At 36.2% G+C, this 22,900-nt stretch overlaps 2 protein-coding genes across 8 annotated transcripts; one reads left to right on the plus strand and one right to left on the minus strand.

Annotated features, from left to right (window-relative positions):
* Window positions 1-54: 54 nt before the first annotated feature.
* On the minus strand, window positions 55-6,784 carry LOC110640606 (putative hydrolase C777.06c). 3 transcript variants are annotated; one of them, XM_021791969.2, is made up of 10 exons: window positions 6,512-6,784; window positions 5,933-6,068; window positions 5,042-5,169; window positions 4,410-4,557; window positions 4,220-4,325; window positions 4,024-4,082; window positions 2,596-2,631; window positions 2,401-2,510; window positions 2,098-2,159; window positions 55-346 (listed from the first exon to the last, which is right to left on the minus strand). In XM_021791969.2, exons 1-9 carry the CDS (start codon window positions 6,691-6,693, stop codon window positions 2,102-2,104), a joined length of 963 nt encoding a protein of 320 aa, XP_021647661.2. In that variant the 5' UTR covers window positions 6,694-6,784; the 3' UTR covers window positions 55-346; window positions 2,098-2,101. The 3 variants fall into 3 exon arrangements, with proteins under 3 accessions (XP_021647661.2, XP_021647662.2, XP_058008963.1); XM_021791970.2 differs by having other exon boundaries at window positions 5,933-6,045; window positions 6,512-6,733; XM_058152980.1 differs by lacking the exon at window positions 6,512-6,784 and adding an exon at window positions 6,330-6,471 and having other exon boundaries at window positions 5,933-6,045.
* An 8,470-nt stretch (window positions 6,785-15,254) lies between these two features.
* LOC110640610 (pentatricopeptide repeat-containing protein At1g09900) lies at window positions 15,255-20,942 on the plus strand. 5 transcript variants are annotated; one of them, XM_058152983.1, is made up of 5 exons: window positions 15,255-17,917; window positions 18,938-19,046; window positions 19,518-19,763; window positions 19,971-20,130; window positions 20,300-20,942. In XM_058152983.1, the coding sequence occupies exon 1, from the start codon at window positions 15,434-15,436 to the stop codon at window positions 17,873-17,875; it is 2,442 nt and encodes an 813-aa protein (XP_058008966.1). In that variant the 5' UTR covers window positions 15,255-15,433; the 3' UTR covers window positions 17,876-17,917; window positions 18,938-19,046; window positions 19,518-19,763; window positions 19,971-20,130; window positions 20,300-20,942. The 5 variants fall into 5 exon arrangements, with proteins under 5 accessions (XP_058008966.1, XP_058008965.1, XP_021647671.2 ...); XM_058152982.1 differs by having other exon boundaries at window positions 20,006-20,130; XM_021791979.2 differs by having other exon boundaries at window positions 19,530-19,763; window positions 20,006-20,130.
* The last annotated feature ends 1,958 nt before the right edge of the window (window positions 20,943-22,900 follow it).

A 22,900-nucleotide genomic window follows, 5' to 3' on the forward strand; every position in this document is an offset into this window, starting at 1 on the left:
GAATGCCAGAGAACTTCTATATCAATGCCACTCATTAGTATATACTTCCTGCAATTTCTCTAGTTAAAATATTGTCTAAATTATTGAATATAGCTGCTGAAGCCATATATAATATTTCACTATGTTTATTCCTCCCTTAAGAATGGGATGGAAATTATAGAATACATATCTGGTGATAACTGATAGTTTACATCTTTATTCCTGCCTTCATAATGGTGTGGAAAATATAAATCACGTGTCTGGTGATAATTGATAGTTTACATCTTTATTCCTCCTGTCAGAAGAACGAGATGGAAACTGTGAATTATATCCAGTGATAAATGTCACTGATAGTTTATATCTCATCCTGCAAGCAAAAGTACAAGCAATTTATTAGTCTCAACCCATAACCCCTTCGGTGAAAATCTAAGATGAACATAATTCAGGATGGACCAGAGGCAACCAGTGGGATTCACACATGGGTCCCGCAAGTACTTATATCTGCAGTTCATGGTGAACTAAGTCCATACAAAAATTTCACCGCATACTGACATAATAAAAATGATGAAGGGACCAAAGATTGGAAACAAACTCGCTCTATTTACAATCACTCCATTTAAAATCAGTCTTACAATTCAATTCATTTCAGATTTCGAATGATTCCAATCAATTATGCGAATTGAAAATGAGAAAAATCATTGGTGAATCTACAATTTGTTATTAGAATCTTATTATTTGATTCAAATTTTTTTTTTCATAATTCAAATAATAAACTAGGAAAGTAACTTCTTTTTTTTTAATTATTTTCTTATTATTTACATTCTTTTTTAATTGCTCTCTCCATCCGCTTCTCCTCAGTCCCCGCATATTTTGGAACTTGCTAGTTGCTAACTGCTAGTCGTCTAATTTTGCAGGAATTGGATTCACACCACATATAGAAATGGCAATGGGGCAGGGATATGTATAAAATTGGATAAAAAGTCAATTTGCCCCCTATTATTTTGGCAGCAAGGTTCAATTAAACCCAAAACAAAAAAGTTATAAGTCCTTTCGTATCTTTTCATAAACTTTGGGGAGAAAATTGTAAAATTTCAAAACACTGTTTTTCGTCCTACAGTGCATCTTTCTACATAGCCCAGAATTTGGGACATGATGGTCTAATTGGCCCAACTTTTGAGTTTTGGGTTTAATTGAGCATTGTTGTCAAGATGAGGGGGCAAATTGACCTTTCATCCATACAAAATCACATGGGGAATGAGCAAGGTTGCAAGGATGGGGAAATTTTTCTCCCTCTAGAGAAAAGGATGGGGAATGGCTACTTGCCCTTGCCCCATGGCCGAGTCCCCTTTCAATAGGACACATGATCGATCATTCCCATTTTTTAATAATAATAATAACATTTCGTTTGTTGTTGTGTGTGTGTGTGTGGGTGTCTTGTTTGAAATTGATTTAAGAATTTCTACCAAATCTTCCAATTCAATCAATTCTCCACTTGTATAATTAGAATTTCAATTCACAACTCAAGTCTCAATTTGAGAACCTTTAGTTCAAAGCTTATCATTGATGCAAACATAAAATATTGGAAGAAAGTTTATTTTTGCCCTTAAATTTTTTTGTCCATATTCAATTTTACCCATTTTCAAGTTTTTGACCGATTAACCCAACCTTTAGATTTAAACTCAAATTAGCCCCTCTCCTATGGAAGTAATTAACCCATTTTTTTATTATTAATGCTTAAAAATATTTAAAAAATAACTTATGCACTACTTCTATAGGAGGAAGGGCTAATTTGAGCTTAAATCAAAAGGATTGAGTAAATTAGGCCAAAAACTTTAAAATGGACAAATTGAAACATGGGTAAAAAGTTCAAGGACAAAATGAGCTTTTATCCATAAAATGTCAAACTAATCCATGCATGTTTTCTACCACTCACTAAGAAACACATTTCTGTGTTGAAAGCAGTTTAATATCAGTCCACAGTTTGAAAGATTAATGTATGAGGTGCTTGAGGATGTAACCCAAGCAACTCAACAAAGACTATGATCCCACCTTGAATGAAAGAGTTTTAATGCCCCCAGTGACCAATAAACAGATTACTTGATTAGGACACTGGCTTACCTTATCATAGATCTATAGGAACTCTCAAACCATCACGTGCAAGCTGCACCAGTATTCCCTCCCTACAAAAAAAGACATTGACAAAAGAATATCAGTTGCTTAGTCTTCAATAAAGATAAAAGAAGAATGTGGACATAATATAATACAAAACCTTAATCCTACGAAGTACTGAACTATGCTGATATGATTTTGTAAATGATTTTGTCTCAATAAATGCATTTTACCCAACAGCCAAACGATGTCATTTGTAATTGAAAATGCATGTCAACAAGAAGACCATGATCATCAAGAGTAAATGTATACCTTTCAGACCATTCCGCTAAGAAGGCATTGTCCCTGTAATGATCAAACTCATGATTCATTCCGACTAAAAGAGCTTGCTTTGGACATAACCTCTTCACAGCTTCAAGGGTCTACAGATACGCAGCATAAGTGGCAGTAGAAGCATTTAAAATATTCTAAAAAGATAAAATGATGAACTAAGGAAAAGAAAAAAACCTGAGGTAAGCAGAAGTGAACATTATGGGATCCATCCTGTAGAGATGACGCAAGCAGAAGATCAATAATATAAATTACTAAAACCAATAGAAAATACAAAGCAGAATGGCAACACAAAATTGGCTAACCAATGTTATCAATAGCACAGCAGGAGAATACAATCAAGGAGGTTTCTTAGAATTATGGGCCTATGCATACAATTTGGTGAAAGATTGCCACACCCATGACTGTCCTAAAAATCAATCAAATCATCTTTGAACTCTATTTAATCTCCAATCATTCTAATGAAAACGATAGCAACCACCCTCACTTGCATGACCAGAAAAAGGTGCACAAAATTTGTTCGAAGGAAAAAAAGGGAAAAGAAACAGGTGAACGAAACACATTAAATATTGAGATAATTTTGGCAGAGTTTCAAATGGTATCTTCTTGTCCAGTTGAGTTGGGTCACACCCCTAAAACAAATATCTTCTGGACCTGCATCAGGTTTTGTCCAGTTGACTCAACTGATGTTCAGACTGAGTTGTGGCTCCCCTGACTCAGTCCTGGTTTTAAACAAAAAGAGTTTTGAGGGCAGACTGAACTGAACAGATAACCAAGTATCTGAAACAAAACAACACAATAGGAGAAATAAATTGGAAAAGGGATAGGCTGATGAAGAGTGAGTGGTGGTTACTTGAAAAAGACAGCAAGAAGCAAAACATGCATTGCAAAAATTGTTTATAAATTTGAATCAGTAAAAAACTGTTTCAGAATGCAGCAAGAAATTCAAGAAGCTGTCTTTGATGCTGGCCCATCTGTGGCCCTTTTTGCTTATAGGGCATACATTTATTGGAATTGCAAAGACTGAGGCAGGTTGGTTCTTCTTTTATTTGTAAATTTGGATTTTCGCATTTCTATATCCTGTTTTCTCATTGCCATCAATTGATGCTCTATTTTTTCCATTTCCCTTGCTAATTTTACTCTGTGTCTTGCAAGAGGAACAGTGAAGCAGGGCAGCTGTTTTTCTTCATCCTAGGACTTGATGCAGTCCACTTTAGTCTTTTATTCAATGAGCAAAACAAAGTTAACTGATTGGATAGCATTGCAAAACTACTGAAATTCTGAAACTTGAATTGATTAAATTGAAACATGGAGAACAAACAGAAATTTAGAACTAACTCAGGAAATGATAAATGCAGTTATTGTTATTTGTTTATATGCTTTGTAGTAAATGACATGCTTTACTGGAGAATGCATATTTGTACCTATACATGCACAAATGTCTGCAGACACTCATTTTCTGGCTAAGTTGGAATGCTAGCAGAAGGATCAGTCAGCAGTCAGCATATGAAATTTTTTTGTTGGACATCTAACCATTAACAATTCTCACAATTTCCAAATCCATGTAATCAAGAAAATATAACAAACATAATTTTTATGACTGACCCTCAGCAAGGAGTCCAAGATAAGAAGATCCAACTGCCCAGCCCCTGATTTTGAAATTACTGCAAAACCAAGGCATGATTCAATCTCCATTCATTTCACAGTATTTAGGAGACTCATAACTTGTGCATAGGGTGCAAAATATGCATAAAAATTTACCATCATGAAGACATGAACTGGATGAACAAATAATACTCACCGTATTCTGTGGTAGCAGGAAAACGCGAAACATCAGATATATAAGCTACTCGACTTCTTTCGCCAAAGAGAAATCCCAAGCAAATATAGTCTTCTCCATGCATTACCTGCATTAGAAAGCAAATGTAAGAAATAAGGATGTATTGTACGTTTGTGAATGCATATTTGAAGGGAGTTTAAGAGCAAGTTACTGGCAAAGGAACAAATTGTATGCCTGATGCAACAAATGGCCTCCGACAATCTTCTTCAATTATCTTCCAATCTAGCTGTGCTACCCGCCTTATTTCCGTGTGTTCCCTTAATTTTTTCTTTATCAAGTAGGGAAATTTCAAAGCAATGCTGTTTCCAAAATAAAACATAGAGAGACATCAAAACAATGTCACAGATCAGATTGAAGATGAGATAGCAAAAAGTAACAAATAAAAAAATGCTGAATTCCACTTGCTTAAGTTCTATTGTCAAGAAGCCTACATAAGAGACATCACTTTATTGTTCTGCAATTGATAAACCAGCTGACTTTGGCAATGTTTTAATAATTCAGGCATAAAGCTAGTCCCAAATTATACAATAACTCATCCACATTGACTCACCAAAAAATTAAATAGAAAAGGTAAAACCAGGCATCCAAGGGACTTCAAGTGCTTGAATATTTTATTACAAAATTTTCCTAAATTTACAGTTGCATATTTCATACAAAGCACCATTTACAGACAAAAGACATGACCATAATTATTACCCCTAACAAGTATGACAATGAAGATGTATAAATGATCTAACAACTTGTTGAAAGCTGAAAGTATGCAGCTGAGAAGGAATATCATACCTATCCATGGTAGATTGGCTTAGGAAAACTGGGGTTGGATCAATATCATTTTTTGCACTAAATGGTTCCACAGCACGTATGTCATCAAGTCCAAGAACTGCATCAGCATGTTCATGAGTCAAAATAATCTGCAGTTCACACAAAATCAGTCCCAGTACTTCTCCATGGTTCAAAAAGTATACAACTTGATACTTCTATCGATTATTCTACTACATAAAAAATAATAATAACTGCCAGCAGCCTTAAGGAAATACTGAATGTGACATTTAAAAGGGGGAAAAATTACTGCTAGACCTGAAGTCATGAATTGTGGAGCAAATGCAAAATGCTAGCTGCATTCTAATTCAGAAAAAAGGAACCTATAATGATTTGTCAGAATGCTGACTATTGCTTTCTTATGTTCCTTCCATGGTAACGTTCTTTCCTCCCCATTCTACCCTTCTTTTTATGAGATCGCCACAGATTCTTAAACAAATAATTAAAAGAAAATGAGAGACAGAGACATAAATCAACACAATGAAAATTTAACACCGACAACTTGGAATGGAGCATCTGATATCCATTATCCTGCCCCATCAAAGACAAAATTATATGACGATATCATTGCTCCCCATCCAGGTCCAGGTGTTCCCTTGTTCCCCAATTTTAATTTGTCCTCTCATATAATAATAATAATAATAATAATAATAATAATAATAATAATAATAATAACTTTTGTATTCATATAATGGGACCTAACACTCTCAACAACTAGTCTTTTCGAAATCAGTTAAGTCCATATACAGACATGTAGTGAATACTTTATCAAACCAATATGAGAAAATGCTCATCAAAGAAACGGGAAGTTTTGTCCAACAAATTATGCCATTAATGAGATCAAAGATTGCTTACAGAATCCACTCGAGGAATCTTGTGGAAAATAAACCACCTAAGTACTTGCTCCCTGAATGTCTTCCCAACATCAATCAATATATAATTGTGTTTCTCATCACTCTGGCAATAATCTATAAGAAGAGATGTATTGCACCTGTATTAAATAATTATAAAGAATTAAAGACGAAAGAAACAAAAGCACGTGCACACATACAACGACTTTTTTTATTCCTCCATTTTCTCAGCAACCAAAAATAGCACAATAAAGAAATGCCCAAAAACAATCGTCATGAAATTTGACACTTTTTACAATCATATCAATTGTTTATTAATTCATGACATAAAATTTCGTTAGCGTTACTCTTGTATCCCTATTAGTTTTCACTTAATAACGAGTTATAGGCCCAGACTTTACCAAGATGAAGCGGCATGAACTCTAACTTAGTGGCTTAGTCCAGATGAATCCAAATTGAGGATCATTTTCATGGATTTGATGCCACATAAACTCTGATCAACGTCACTGATTAAAATTTACAACTCGAATAAAAAATTTTTACAAGACTTGGACCAAAATAATCATTAAATAGGGAAGAAAACCTATAGTTGGGATTTTGCTCGGGCGGGACAGAGAGGGCCATGGAGCAAACATGGCAGGGAGGATCCGATGGCCGAATCAGGCACGTTGCAAATGGGATGCAGTTGGAGCAACCGGTGCCAAGAAAGATCAAAGCGGATTTAACGCCACCATCATTATTAGCAGCCATCAATGGAGACTCCATTTCAGTGAAGTCGGTGTGAAATGGAGAAACTTTTGCGTAAGGAGAACAAAGAGGACGACAGATTTATAGCGGAGGCCTACCCGCGAAAGTTGTGCTTTGGCGGCTTCTTTTTAACATAATATTAAATATTTAATAAATTGAAAATTTAATCATCATACTCTATATTATTAGAATAACTAATTCAACAATCAAATTATGAATATATAAAAATATTGATTTATGCAAAACATTATCTAATCCATATATATAAATTGATTTGATTTTAGATTATAAATTTTCATATTAAATTGAAATATTAAAATAATTGTATAAATTTGTATGATAATTAATAATTACAAATTTTTATTTTAAGTTATAATATTTTTTTTGTCAATTCTTTGTAAAGATCCACTTAAATTTGTGCATAATACATATCAATTTTTTTATAATATATTTAATTATAAAATTATTTATAAAAACAATTAATCATTATGTTTGTAATTTTATTATTTATTAAAAAATTAAAGACCAATCCAATAAATTAGCTCTGAGACTATTTAAAATCAATATTTAATGCACTATTGATCTTTTTGTTTTTATTTGGTATATTCTTATTTTTTAATTTTAATATATTATACTTTTCGGATTTTGATTTAAAATTAATATTTTTACATTATTGATAAAAATAATTAAATATGTCACTTAATTTTTTAAATTTAATAATGTATTCAAATATTCATTATTAATATGTTAAAGATTATGCTTATTAACTAAAAATACAAAATATAAATTAAAATAAAAAAATGGGCTGCATATTTTAAATAGTTAAAATATTAATTTATATATTTAATCAAAATTAAGTAATACTTCAATGATGAAAATGCTTGTGAAAAATCTTAAATATGCATAAGAAAGCGGACTTGACCTTACAAACATTTGTAAAAGCTTTTAAGTGCATAGTAATTTTTATTTTTTACGAATTAACACTCTCAAACTTTTTAATAATGTTTAATAATTTATAATTTAAATTAAAACATTAAATTTATTTAATTCTCTCTAATAAGTAAGAAAGTTTAATTAAAAATTAATTATTAAAACTATTATAATTAAAAATTAAAATTCCTTGCCATATCATCTCAAACAAATGAGATTTATCCGTTTATTTTGCTCCATTTTTTTTCTAGATACAATATATCTTTTTTTATTTATATTCTATTTCATTTAAATCTTCAATAAAACTAAAAAAAAAAATCATTAGATTTATGCAAATATATAAAATCAACAGTCTTAATTAATCAAAATTTTTTTTTGTGTTACTAAGTTATTATTTTCTAATTGTTATTGTAACGACCCAGCCCAGCCCAGTCAGTATTGTCCGCTTTGGCCCGTGGGCCTCACGGATTTGTCCCTTGGGAGGTTTCGCCCCCAAAAGCGCGCTGACTAGTTTAGGCTGACCCCCACATATATGGCCCAGATTCCCTTCTCCCATTTCCGATGTGGGACGGGCGGCACTGCGAGCGTTACGCCGTCCCCACGATCGTTACAACCCACCAACTTCTGGGGCGCCTCGCTCCCACTGCATCTGGAGGAGTCGGCTCGATACCAATTGTAACGACCAGCAGCCCGGTACCGCTTTGGCAGTGGGCCTCGGATTGTCCTTGGGAGGTTCGCTCCCAAAGCGCTGACGATTAGGTGACCCCACATATATGGCCCGATTCCCTTCTCCCATTTGGACACCGCGGCGGGCGTTACGTGTCGCCGTCCCCACATCCGTTACAACAACGGTGTGGGGACGCGACACGTAACGCTGCAGTGCCGCCGTCCCACATCTAAATGGAGAAGGGAATCTGGGCCATATATGGGGTCACCAAACGGTCGCGCTTTGGGAGCGAACCTCCCAAAGGGACATCCGTGAGGCCCACGCCAAAGCTGACACACCGATCAAACTGGTCGTTATAATGTGGTATCGAGCTTAGCTCAATTCATAGGGAAAAATCATCTAAGTGTTGGGAAGAGTCTGCTAGGAGTCACATGCGGAGTATAGGATTCTGTTTCGTCTTTTCCTGTAATTCTTTGTTTCTAGATTCTACGTTATACCTCGAGAAATATAAGATTACCTCAGTTAGTGTCTTGATTTTCGTGGAGTACATAGAAATGTGAAATAGAGTTAGTAGACATGTGAGGTCTATCATGAGGATACGTACTCCAAGAAATGTTATATTTTTGTCAGTATGGGTTTAAATGGGGTGCCCAGTTCGTGTATGGCACGAGTACATAAAAGTGAGTCTTAAAAGTACAGTTGCCTAGATAAGGATGAGGATACCACTCTTGGCATCATCGGTAGATGACCCAATGTAATAAGTTTGTGATAATAGAAGATTCAGGAGAGATAAGAAATTAGGAGACCTAGTCTGTCAGACGTATCGTAGTAACTATACAATGTTCTCGATGTCTGCTCTGTTAAGCTGCAGATTGATCTGACATGAGATTATTGTGTAGAGTGCGTGCATCCCCATGGTGCTCCATAATGAGAGTGTTTGAGATGGCTTCGCTTTGGTATAGCTTATGCGAACGAGTTCTCAGATTTGCAGAGGAGTTGGGAACTCTTGGTTAAGAGTCTAGAGTTAGAATATTGAAAGGTCACGGTTGGGTGATAACTAGAGTCGGTGACTCGATTACTGACATGAGCTAGAGTTACATCAAGAGTTGCCATCAGACCAGAGGTTTCGGACTAGTTGCAAAGTAAAGGTGACACTTATAGAGTGAGAATAGTATACCTTGTGTGTATCAGTATGGAATAAAGTACAACTTTACTACCTAGAGAAAGTCGAAACTATGAATTGATGATTTATAGAGCTATGATATGATAAAAGAGTCATTAACTTGACATGGTTCTGGCAAGGTGGTAGATGTAGTACCTTTGTTGCAGCAAGTTAGGATATAGTCCTATCTTTTCAGAATGGATTGAAGGTTATTACTGATAATGATGACTTATGGAATAGTGTCCCAGATGGGACTGTAGAGTGTGGTAGAGAGTAGTTGGCTCGGGTATCCTGGAGAGGATACAAGTTCCATTATAGGAATCATATATAATCAGATCACGATGGATGTAAATCCTTTGAATTGGATGACGGGTTTGGGTGCCCGAAATCTTAAGTTTTGGAATTGAGTAAACATGGAAAATAATAATAATAATAATAATAAAAATAATAATAAATAAAATTACTGCAGAATCAGTTCTCGAGGTAGTAAGGGTATTATGTAAGCTAAAGGATAAGAATAGAGATCATACAATAAAAGTATGATCAGTAATTTCTTTGAGTTCCTTTCTAATTTCAAATTATTCAAAACAATAGTATAATCTAATTATAATAGTGTTAAGAGTAATAAATTAGCGAAGATAAATCACAGAAGGCCAAGGGATAAAGAAAGTGCAGAATGAAAGTTTGGGCAATTGATTGCAGATGCAATATAATCTAAATGCTAGTGGAAGTACTAGCTAGAGTGGTCAAAGGACCAACCGAGTAGCAGGACATATGATAACGCGATAGAGACTCTGAAAGATATAGTTAGCAAGTACAGCTATTATGTTAGGAAGAAGAATGGAACCAGGGATAGAATAGTCAAGTTCTATTTTGGGTAAGACAAAGGAAATAAATGAAAGGACAACCTAAAGAGCGCATAATAAAAGGAACAAAGTTAAGATATAGGATAGGCTAAGTGTTATTCTTAGCAAGGAGAATGACAAGGATGGAAAACCCAAAATGGGACCACATTAGTGAGAAAAGTGATGGAGGTATGGAATACAATAATAATGAGTAAATGTTAGAAGGTGTGCGATGGTATTGCGGACTACCTAAATAGGTAGAGAAAGAGAAGTTAGTAAGCAGTAAGTTGAATAAAAGTCAGTCTAAGGGATCAAATAGGTATGATGAGAGGAAAAGAATGATAGATAATGACACATAGGTTTTAGGTTAGACTTTTGAGATAGTGAGAAGGTAGTTAGAGGTTCGTTATGAATGTCAGGCAAACATTTTTAGTGTGATCAACAGAATCACTTTGTAGTGAAGCAATAACGACAGGACAATAGTAGGGGTAGAACGAAAAGTGACAAGTCTGGATGGTTATAAATCACTAGAAAGTTCAAGGATCAAATTAATGACCCTAGATAAGGGTGGAATTAGTGTTGGAAGAATTTATTAGTGAGAGAAATCTTTCAGGAATCAACAAAAGTTAAGGGCACAATAAAAACGATGATAGATATGAATCATAGGTCGAGTATAAGTAAAGTTAATAAATTATAAAATATTATGTCAAGAAGGAAAATGGTACGGTAAAGGGTTCATGCAGATGATACCTTATAGGTAGAGCATAATTGTGCTAGGAGATGATGAAATTTGGAGAGAAAGACCAAGAAACTTAGGTGAAACGTTATAATATGACAATCGGGTGTAGTTGAATATAAGAGGATATTTTCTTTCTTTTCAAGTTTAGCTTGTGCTTTTGGTTCTAGAAGGTTATATAAGGAACATAAACTGAGTCAAGGAGACCTAGTTATTGAGAGTTTAGTAGGCACAAATTCATACATAATTTCCTGATATGAGAATGACAGTAAGTGCATACCTAGTATTAAGTATGAAAGGACGAACAGAGTAATGACAGGAGTTAAATTGAGTTAGCTACTAAGGCTTGCAACTGTTTTAAACTATGAGCTGGAGGAAGTACTATTTATGGTTGAGATTCAATAGATGAAATTGTTGCTGATGGGTAATTTGAGGTTGAAGTTTAGAAAGCTATGGGCAGTATATATGATTATATTAAGGAGAATGAACACGTGAAGTATCTTGTTTGGAATTAAGGCATGACACATATTTCCTAAAGCCGTGTTAGTTCAGATGGAACTTATAGTTTATGGGGCTCATATTCATCCAGGATAAGCAATTTCCTACTAAGGCTGATAGGGAATGATAATGTTCTGATAGTTAAGTTGGAAAAAAGAGGTTACAAAAATGAATTTTCTATGGTTAATTATAAGTGTTACAAAAGGTGAAGAATGTGCTGGCAGGAGTAAGCCGTAAGGTTAGAATTTTCGAAGTAATGGAACTAGTAATCAAGATAAGACTAAGAAATAAAAAGAAAGTTAAAGTTGATGATGGGATAGACGTCTTTGAAGGAAAAGGTGTAAGGATGAGATAGGACTAAAATTAAGGAATAAGTACAGCAGGTTGAAAAGATACCAACAATACCAAAAATAGGAAAAGGGAAGTGGATAAGATGCAAAGGACAGGAAGAGAGCTCGATAGAGTCAGTTATAATGACGAGGATAAGGAGTGTCTAACCACTGCCCCTGTGTTAACACTACCTATGAGAGGTGAAGGATACACCGTGTACTGTGACGCCTCCAGAGTTGGCCTAGGGTGTGTTTTGATGCAGAATGGAAAAGTAGTGGCTTATGCTTCAAGGCAGCTGAAGAGGCATGAGCAGAACTATCCCACCCATGATTTGGAAATGGCGGCTGTAGTCTTTGCACTAAAAATCTGGAGACACTACCTGTATGGTGAAGTGTGCGAGATATACACCGACCATAAGAGTTTGAAGTACATCTTCCAACAGAGGGATTTAAACTTGAGACAGAGGAGATGGATGGAGCTTCTGGAAGACTATGATTGCCCCATCCAGTATCACCCTGGGAAGGCCAATGTAGTAGCAGATACTTTAAGCAGAAAATCTTCTGGCAGTTTGGCGCACATTTCAGCAGAGAAGAGACTGTTGATTCAGGAGGTACATGAGTTGATGGATCAAGGTTTAATCCTAGATCTTTCAGATGAGAAGGTATTGTTGGCTTACTTTTCAGTGAGGCTAGACTTGAGGGACAGAGTTAGAGTTTCCCAGCACAGAGACCAACAATTGATGAAGATTATAGAAAGAGTACAGCAAGGTGAAGGTGGTGAGTTCGGATTTGCCAATGATGGCGCCCTAGTGCAAGGTTCTAGGATATGTGTATCCGATGTGGACAACCTCAGGAATGAAATCATGCGAGAGGCACACTATACACTGTACAATGTCCACCCAGGTTCCACCAAGATGTACCATGATGTGAAAGATAGCTATTGGTGGAATGGCATGAAGAGAGACATAGCAGACTTTGTGTCCAAGTGCTTGACTTGTCAGAAGGTGAAGTTTGAACACCGAGACTGTCGGGAAGTTGCAAGAGCTCCTATCCCGAATGGAAGTGGGAAATGATTTCTATGGATTTTGTGACTGGGTTGCCTCGTACCACGCGAGGATATGATTCGATATGGGTAATTGTAGACCGCCTAACCAATCAGCTCATTTCTTGCCTGTGAAGACTACATATTCTGTTGCACAGTACGCCCGACTCTACATTTGAGAAATCGTCAGATTGCATGGAGTTTCAGCTTCCATAATATCTGACAGAGGGCCTCAGTTCACTTCTCGATTTTGGAGAAAGTTGCAGGAGGCACTTGGCACACAGTTGAACTTCAGTACGGCTTTCCACCCTCGCATGCACGGACGGTCCGAAGGACAATCCAAACACTGGAAGACATGCTTCGCATGAGTGTTTTGGATTTTGGAGGTCAATGGGATGATCAGCTAGCTTTGGTGGAGTTTGCCTACAACAACAGTTACCATTCCAGCATAGGGATGGTACCCTATGAGGCACTATATGGAAGAAAGTGTAGGTCTCCTCTGTGTTGGACAGAAATGGGAGAAGCGAAGGTGCATGATGTAGACCTAGTGCAGTACACTTCAGAGATAGTTCCTTTAATCAGGGAACGATTGAAAACTTTTCGAGGCAGAAGAGTTATGAAGACCCCAGACGGAGGGATATGGAGTTTGCAGTAGGCGACTATGTATTCCTGAAGGTTTCTCCGATGAAGGGAGTCATGAGATTTGGAAAGAAGGGCAAGTTGGCACCTCCGTATATTGGACCTTTTGAGGTTACTGATAGAGTTGGAGCAGTTGCCTACCGGTTGGAGCTACCACCCAACCTTTCTCATGTTCATCCCGTGTTTCACATCTCCATGCTCAGGAAATACATTCCAGATCCTTCTCATGTACTACAACCAGATGTAATAGAGCTAAAAGAGAACTTGACATTTGAGGAGCAACCTGTAGCCATAGTGGACTACCAAGTGAGACAGCTAAGATCAAAACAGATCCCTATGGTTAAGGTTTTGTGGAGGAGCCAGTCAGTGGAAGAGTGCACCTGGGAGTCAGAACGGGACATGCGTAGCAAGTACCCTTATCTGTTCAATGTGTAATCATGTACTTTATTCTGCCTTGTGTAAAATTCGAGGACGAATTTTCTGTAAGGGGGGAAGAATGTAACACCCCTGATTTTTCTATATATTATTATTGGGCTTCGTGTAGGTATCCTCAATTCGCGGAAATTCGACAATTGTCCGAATTTGTGAATTTCCGGCCAGACAGACTAGCTACCGGAAAAGTCTCCGAATTTGATCGAGATTTTGGCTACCCCACCATTGTCAGGCATCCCGAGCGCGTTCCCGAAGTCGGAATCGGCAAAGGTAAACCCGAACCTTGCTTTTTCGTAATTTTCTAGTGCTTAAATAGGATTAAAAATCCATAAAATATTCGTGGTAGCTTAGAAAATTACGATTCTTTTTGCAATAGCTTAGTAATATTTCTAAGGACCGTGGGGCAGAGTTTTATAATTTTTAGAGCTTATTTGAGCAGTTTTTGCAAAAATGATCAATTATAAGGACTAAATTGAAATTTTACATATTGTGATGAATGATTGATTTGATGGGCCCAGGAGGGGCTGTGTGATGTGATTGAGTTGTGGATATATGGATTGTGGATATAGAAGTGTGTTTTGAGCCCTTTTGCAGGTTGGGTAGGTCCTAGGTATAGGGGAGACTCTGCCGGATTTTCGGCACGACTTAGGACGTATTGGGTCTTTTCTTGATTTGTATTGAGTCATTTGTATTAAATAATTGTAATATAATTGGTATCAGAGCCGGACTCCCTCCAGTACGAGTGGGAGCGAGGACGCCCCCAGCGGAAGTTGGTGGGTTGTAATTTGTGGGGACGCGATCATGCGCTGCAGTGCGCCGTCCCACATCGGAAATGGGAGAAGGAATCGGGCCATATATGTGAAGTCGGCCTAAACCTGTCGTGCGCTTTTGGGAGCGAAACCTCCCAAGGGACAAATCCGTGAGGCCCACGGGTCAAAGCGGACAATACTGACTGGACTGGGCTGGGTCGTTACAGTTATGTATTATTAATTTGGATAATAAGTTTTTTTATATTATTATACAATATAATTTAACTCTGAAATTTATATTTATGTTTTTACTTTTCGATCCATTAATGTTAAGATTTAATATAATATTTTAATTTTTATTTATTTAAATAATAAAATTTATATTTTAAAATTGCATAATAATCGAAACGATTTTGTAACATTTAAATTTATTATAAAATTTTTATTATGATTTTTAAATTGGTAAAAAAAATTTGTATATTTTGTATTAATATATTATTATTATTATTATTATTGTTATTATTATTATTATCTCTTAATAAAAATTTTATGACTTCGTCTTGATTGTGTCGAGTGTTGACAAAACGGCACTGCCCCACTAGAGCCAACCCTAACAAAGAAGCTTGAACAGCAGCACTACATCGGTCTGGAGGAAGCGCGCAATAGTTGCCCAAGGGAAGTGGAAGCTCCAGTTATTGCTTCTCTTGTGCATAAGCCTCTTCTATTGAAATGTTCTTTGGTTTCAATTCTCACCCCGCAATTCGCAAAGCAATTACTAATCCTCACAAGTTCGCTGATTTCTTTCTGCTGCCTGCGTGTATTCATGGTATTGATTTCATTTATAGATCCACATGCAATATTTGTGCTCAGCCTTCTGGATTCATTGTGTTCAATTCGTTTTTCTCTTCATTGACATCAAGAAATGGAGAAAGAGAGGATTTTTATGATAGCAACGATGGCGCTAAGAAGTTTAGACAAACGGATTTCGGTGATGGCGAGTGCAAAATTAATAGTTTTGACGAGATTGAAGGAGATGGAGAAGGAGAAGGTAGTGATAGTGATAATGATGATAGTGATTTTATGGTTTTGAATTCTATTAATAGAAATAATGATCAAAATGAAGGAGTTAGGAGAATTGAGATAGAAGAAGAAGAATTTCGACACCCTTTGGTGAGAGAAATTTGTAGGTTGATTGGACTTAGGTCAACTTGGAATCCTAAGCTTGAAGGGGATTTGAGGCGTTTACTAAGAAGCCTCAAGCCTCCACAAGTATGTGCTGTTTTGCAGTCCCAAGATGATGAAAGGGTTGCTTTAAAATTTTTCTATTGGGCTGATCGGCAATGGCGGTATAGGCACAACCCAATTGTGTATTATGTGATGCTTGAGGTCCTTAGTAAAACTAAGTTGTGTCAAGGTGCTAGGAGGGTTCTTCGGCTCATGGCACGTAGGGGAATTGAATGTCAGCCTGAAGCTTTTGCTTATGTAATGGTGGCATATAGTCGGGCAGGTAAGTTGAGGAATGCAATGCAAATATTGACTGTGATGCAGAAAGCAGGTATTGAACCTAATTTGTTTATATGTAACACTGCCATTCACGTTTTGGTAATGGCAAATAAGTTGGAGAAGGCTCTGAGATTTTTGGAGAGAATGAAACTTATTGGAATCACACCAAACATTTTCACTTATAATTGTTTGATCAAGGGATACTGTGCTGTTCATCAAGTCGATGATGCCATGGAGCTGATTGCTGAAATGCCCTTCAAAGGATGCTCCCCAGATAAAGTTAGTTACTATACTGTGATGGGTTTTCTTTCCAAGGACAAGAGGATCAAAGAAGTGAAGGACTTAATAGAGAAGATGATGAAGGATAGTAAACTGTTTCCTGATCAGGTTACTTATAATACTCTAATTCATATGCTTTCCAAGCATGGGCATGCAGATGAGGCAGTTGAGTTTTTGAGGGAAGCTGAAGAAAGGGGATTTCAGGTTGATAAAGTTGGACACAGTGCTATAGTTGACTCATTTTGTAAGCAGGGAAAGATAGAACAGGCAAAAACAATTGTGAATGAAATGTTCACTAAAGGTTGCTCCCCTGATGTAGTGACATATACTGCTGTTGTTAATGGACTTTGTAAGGTTGGGCAGGTAGAGGAGGCTAAAAAGATGCTTCAGCAAATGTACAAGCATGGCTATAAGCCAAACACTGTGTCGTATACAGCCTTGCTAAATGGGCTTTGTCGAAATGGGAAATCATTGGAGGCAAGGGAGATGATGAACATAAGCGAGGAAGACTGGTGGACCCCAAATGCTATTACTTATAGTGTTGTGATGCATGGGCTGCGAAGGGAAGGGAAGCTGTCTGAGTCTTGGGATGTGGTGAGGGAGATGCTTAGAAAGGGATTTTTCCCAACTCCTGTTGAAATTAATTTATTAATCAAGTCACTCTGCTGGGAGGGAAAAACAGTTGATGCAAAAATATTCATGGAGGAGTGTTTAAAATGGGGTTGTGCTGTCAATGCAGTAAACTTTACTACCGTAATTCATGGATTTTGCCAGAATGATGACATAGATACTGCTTTGTCATTGCTGGATGACATGTATCTAAACAACAAACATCCTGATGCAGTCACTTATACAACGATAATTAACGCACTGGGTAAGAAAGGTAGAATAGAAGAGGCTACTGAATTTACTATGCTGATGCTTGAGAAGGGATTGGATCCTACACCTGTGACATATAGAACAGTGATCCACCGGTATTGTCAAATAGGAAGGGTTGAAGATTTGTTAATATTATTGGACAAAATGCTTTCACGGAAAAAATGCAGAACAGCATATAATCAAGTTATTGAGAAACTATGTAGCTTTGGAAAACTGGAGGCAGCTGATAAACTCTTAGGTAAGGTTTTGAGAACAGCCTCGAGAATTGATGCTAATACATGCCATGTGCTAATGGAGAGCTATTTGAGTAAAGGGATTCCTCTATCATCTTATAGAGTAGCAGTTAGAATGTTTAACAGGAATCTGATTCCTGATTTGAAGTTGTGTGAAAAGGTGAGCAAGAAACTGACATTAGAAGGAAAAACAGAGGAGGCAGATAACCTTATGTTACGTTTTGTTGAACGAGGAAATACCTTGCCTTATGGTCCACATAATTTACAAAGCCTGTGAACATCATTTTTTGCCAATGATAACCTTCAAGGGCTTCAAATGGTAATAATTTCTCATTTTATTGTCTTTGTTTGTCACAAAATTCTTAGATCCCATTTTGCACTGGTAGAAGAATCTTGGCATCACTTTTAGGGTTATTAAATAACGGTCTTGGCTGATACTCATACCAGTTGCGGCCAAAGTATAATGGTATTGGCCTGCAGTAACATAATTTTCTTTGAAAAAGATTAGCAAAATGACTCTTTTAATGAGATATGTAACATAATGGTGCTTCCAATACCTAAAATAATTACTTTCTGGAAAGATTTATGGTCATATGATATATTAATTTTTTGAACATGAAAAATCCAGCAATAACAGCCAAATAATTTTGGCAAGCATACACATGCAGCCATTGTTTGTAGAGAAATGGCTAATAGCACAAATGAAAAGCTAAAAAGAAGGTCCATTGTAGTCAGCCTTTGGGAAAAGAAAAGGTAGAGGAAGAAGAAAAGGGGAAAAAAATGATAAGGGGCAGCCGTCTCTTCTCCATTGCTACAACTCTGCCCTCTTCGTTTGCCATTGCAAGCAGACTGCGAGGAAAAATGACAGTTAAACAATGGACTGAAACAGCCATAACAGCCGTGTCTCCTGTGATCAAAAGTCAAGATAAAAAAGTGGCAATAATTTAACAGCCCTGGTCATTTTATTTTTTCAACTTGTTCTACTCTGATTTCATGCTACAGGAGGTGTCAATGCAATATATTGTTGTCCATGGGCCAAAGTGACTCTCAAGGAGCTTGTAGAATGGAATTACAATTTTTAGCAAATGAACTTAGCTCACCAATCATTTGATATAAACTCTGGAGATGTTTTCATTACTAGTAGTAGTAGTAGTAGTAGTAGTAGTAGTAGTAGTATTGTTGGAATCCATTTTCTTTTTGAGCACTTGCTATGATTATGGTGAATGTGGTTCTTGAAGTTTTGTTTGTGTGCACAAACATGCATGTGTATTTTCAATTTTTGAATTGTGCAACATTATGTGCTGATGTTATTTATTGCTTGCCGCTTCGCTTATTGCAGGTTGATTAGTGAAACATGGACATAACATAAATTTTTGATGTTATCTACACACAAACATGGAAAGGGAAAGACCAAAACAAGCTTTGTGTTTGTCGTATCAGGCCTACAGGTAAGAAATTTCAATGTGATTTGATGAAACACTGCTAAACTTCTCTGTATGTATAAATTTGTTGTTGAAACTGAATTAGTCTGTGGAAATGAAACTAAGAATCATATTGATAGAAATACACTAGGAAAATAAACCTTAATGTATTTTTTCAAAAAAAAAAAAGATTAAAATAGAGAATTCTTGTCAACTAAAATTGAAGCGTATGCATAATGCAACCATTCTTTTTCTCTACATAGTCCCCCAAACAGCCAAAGGAATTATTACATTCCTAACTTCTTTAAGCTTAGCTTCAAGTTGACTAGTTACCATCCCAAGTCTCAAGCAAGCTCCATCTCCATGGACTCGTGAAGGGCTTACAAGAACTTCAATACCATTTGCATCTCCATATTATAGATTCCTTTTGATAACATGACATGCTATCATTCATATTGAAACAATTGCTAACCAAAGCATCCCATTTGAAACCATCAGAAAAATTATTAGTGGTTGATTCTCAAGAGATGGGTTCTAGAGATAAACAGAGGATCCTTTTCCATCGAGAAATGCAAGCAAAGAGGTCATCCCACCTCTCTGATTATCCTTCATAACCTCACACCATGAAGATTTCTATTAGGCAATCAAATCCACCTGTGCTGATGTGCTACAGGTGTGGTCATGATCATCAGTCACCACCTACAATAAATAAGTCTCTACAATCACAGCCAAACAAATCTTTAGGTAATGGGATTTTCCTCTCATCTTTCTTCATATTTTCAAATAAATGTCATTGCAAGTAAATAAGTGAATTTGAAGTGAATATCCTTCATTGTAATTCAATTTTATTTTTGCGCTCTGCTAGTAGTGGCTAGTGCAAATGGTTTTAATATGCTAATTCTGTGTTGCACTTGCTAAATGACTATCTGTTGACTGTTGATGCATATACAGTTAATTTACTCTAAAATCTGCTTGGAAAACTTTAGGATGGGATCTCGTTGACTTGGTCAACACCATGGAAAGCAACAATCTCCTATGGCTTTTTGACCTGGAACAAGAAGTTAGCACATTGGGAGTCATGTGATGGGGATTTCCTGATGGTAGCTGGGAGGTAATTTTTTACTTATTTAGGTGTTGTCTTCGCTAGCTGATTACAGTTTGTGATACTGTCTTTGCTCAATTTTGTGGGTCCTTGGCAAGGCAGAAAGAACTATAATTTGTTTTCCATGTCTAACCATTAACTACAGTTTCCTGAAGTGTAATTGAACTTGCGCATGCAGGAAGCAGCTTGTTTAACGGCTTAGAATTCTGCATGGTCAAGAAGCGAACAGGTCTGGAAACAGAGAGTCTTATGTTGTATGTGCACTGGGCTTTGAGAATCTTGCAGAAAAAGTGTATTTGAATATAATAAGAAAAAGGCACAGAAAGGATTGGCACTGGATTTTTTGGTGGTATTGACTATAGAGGGGGAAAAAGCATTGCTACAGGCAGACAATGCTTGACAGATGGGTTCTAAGAAATATTCATCATGCATAGTTGTTGAAGCACTTTAAGTGCTATGTCATATTAGGGTGACATATTCTGCATCGTTGTGTATGGCTATTTATTGAGGGCATCTGTCACTCAGTAGTCAGATGGAGCCAAATAATCTGGAAAGATGGGAAAAAGAGAAATAGCCATGCAATTGCTAGAAGATTGTATGTGTGTTATGGCCAACCAAGCAATTGCTAGAAGATTGTATTGCAGTTGAATGCAATTATGATCTTGTTTTGTTAAAGAGATTGAATTGAGGATATAATTGGTTTCGGTAGATATGAAACTCGGGACATATTTATTTATTTGGAGTGAAAGATCACACTTGTTCAGAATTTTGTTTACACATACTCCAATGAATTTGTGCGTTTATGCTTAAAATGTTGAAAATTATGCCTTCGTTTGATTAATGTGCATCATCTGGATTACAATCAAAGCTAAATAATGAGGGGGTGATTTTCTGACCTCAATAATGTATCAATGCGGCATTCATCTTTTAAATATTAAATTAGCTATTTTAATTTTTGGAATGAAGGCCTAATTGGCCCTTGAGTAATTATCTGAATGATTTTATTAGTTATAATGTCTTCAATGCCCTTTGTATGTATATCCATCCAAATGAATCAAAGAATGCAAGACTGTTCTGATTAATGCAGTATAAGCATCCAACTACTTGTGTACTAAATCAGAAAAGAAAAGAAAAAGCTTCTCCTCAATGTGGTTCAAAACAAGTATATTTGTTCAATTAGAAATAGGCTCGCATTAAGCACATCTCAGATGTAAGGATGATGAAAGGCATTTGCCTCTGTTTAACTAAATGATCCTATTTGGTTAAGATGCTCAATTATTCGCCGCCCACATTCCCAAAGAAGAGGGGGTTGATGGCACCTTTTGCATTAAGTTCCAATACAAGTAGTACAAATCAGCATTAAAAAGCAAAAGAAGAAGAAGAAAATCCCCCAAATAAAAGGTGCTCACTGCTCAGCTGTTTTCAGGAGGGAATGGGGGACCAGTAATTGCAAAAGATTTCTGAAAAAGAAAAGCAGGGGCAGTAATTTCACATGAGCGGAGATAGAACTAATGTAACCATCTCCATTTAGATATTCTTTATCATCCCAACTTTCAAAATGTTATACAATGAGGGACGTTGACAGTGCAGGCATTTGTTCAAGCAGCTTATACTGATTTCACCAGCAGCAGAAGACTTTGATAGACTTCTGATAAAATTACAAAATTAATGAATTGAAACAGAATGGAGTGTTTATCTTCAATTAGCAAACTATTTCAGTATTTCTAAACCTCCTAATGTTCAAATATATATACATAAAACATATCTGCTCTCAGATTTGATGGTATTGACAAAATAAGAAAGCGCCATGTGATCCATTTTGAGAATAAAAGAATATCCATAAAAAGCCAAATCCCATTTGGGAGTATGATAGCGGAACAAGTGATTGCCCAACACCCTTTATTGTCTCCTCATAAATGCCTATCACCATCAGATAGTTCGTAACTGAACTAAGCTGTGAGGTTGAAACTTCTAAACGCACCAGAGTCCATCAGAAACATAAGATGAAGGATGCCACAGAACATTAATCCTCCAGGACATGATTGTGTAATAACACGCGAGGACAGTGAGACGACCATGGAGAAAAAAGACATAATAAGCAAGAAGCTGTGTCCAAAGCAAATGAATTGAGTTGTGAAAGAGACACAACTATATCCGGATATCAATTAATTTTAACCAATTTTACCGAATCAATACAGCTAAACTCTATAATATCAATTCCATCAAATGTTATGTATTTACATATTCACTCTGATCTCCTAAAAATTCCTCTAATAGATAAATTTAACCAGTGTAAAACTTTAGATATTAATTTTGATCAATTCTACTAAATCAGCAAAATTAAATTTTACAATACCGAATTTTCATTTGCCGTGTTAACTTTGAAGCGATAATTTCAGTCTAATCTCCTAATAATTCCTCCAATGACTAATAAATAATTCAAAAATTCCGCCTTGATAATTCAAAAAGACAGCACACCAATGATTCAAGAGAAGCCCACCCATCAGAATAATCAAACAAAATTTTCTTTTATTTTTCTTAATATTAAACCAGCGTCAAAACACAATAGTGTTATTTTTAAATTCCATTGAACAAAAATTATTTAATTATTTTAAATTTTTTATAATTAAAATAATTTCGAAACAGCTTAACAAGGCCAAAACGTTGCTTGTCTTGAACGATTTTGCTGAATCTCCACGTCACCTCCTCTCTTGCGCAGTTGTAAATCTCCTTCTTGTGGCCGTCCTATAAATTTCTCTCTCTCTCTCTCTCTCTTCTT

This window comes from Hevea brasiliensis, chromosome 9 (assembly GCF_030052815.1).
Source record: "Hevea brasiliensis isolate MT/VB/25A 57/8 chromosome 9, ASM3005281v1, whole genome shotgun sequence".
Taxonomy (NCBI): Eukaryota; Viridiplantae; Streptophyta; class Magnoliopsida; order Malpighiales; family Euphorbiaceae; genus Hevea; species Hevea brasiliensis.

What these genes read in the sequence shown, in the direction of transcription:
- LOC110640606 (XM_021791969.2), bottom strand. Translation starts at nt 6,693, where the DNA reads ATGGAGTCTCCATTGATGGCTGCTAATAATGATGGTGGCGTTAAATCC. An exon ending in AGATTCCTCGAGTGGATTCT is followed by an intron (nt 5,170 to 5,932) that starts GTAAGCAATCTT and finishes TGTGAACTGCAG; the next exon opens with ATTATTTTGACTCATGAACA. An exon ending in TACAATTTGTTCCTTTGCCA is followed by an intron (nt 4,326 to 4,409) that starts GTAACTTGCTCT and finishes TTTCTAATGCAG; the next exon opens with GTAATGCATGGAGAAGACTA.
- LOC110640610 (XM_058152983.1), top strand. Translation starts at nt 15,434, where the DNA reads ATGTTCTTTGGTTTCAATTCTCACCCCGCAATTCGCAAAGCAATTACT.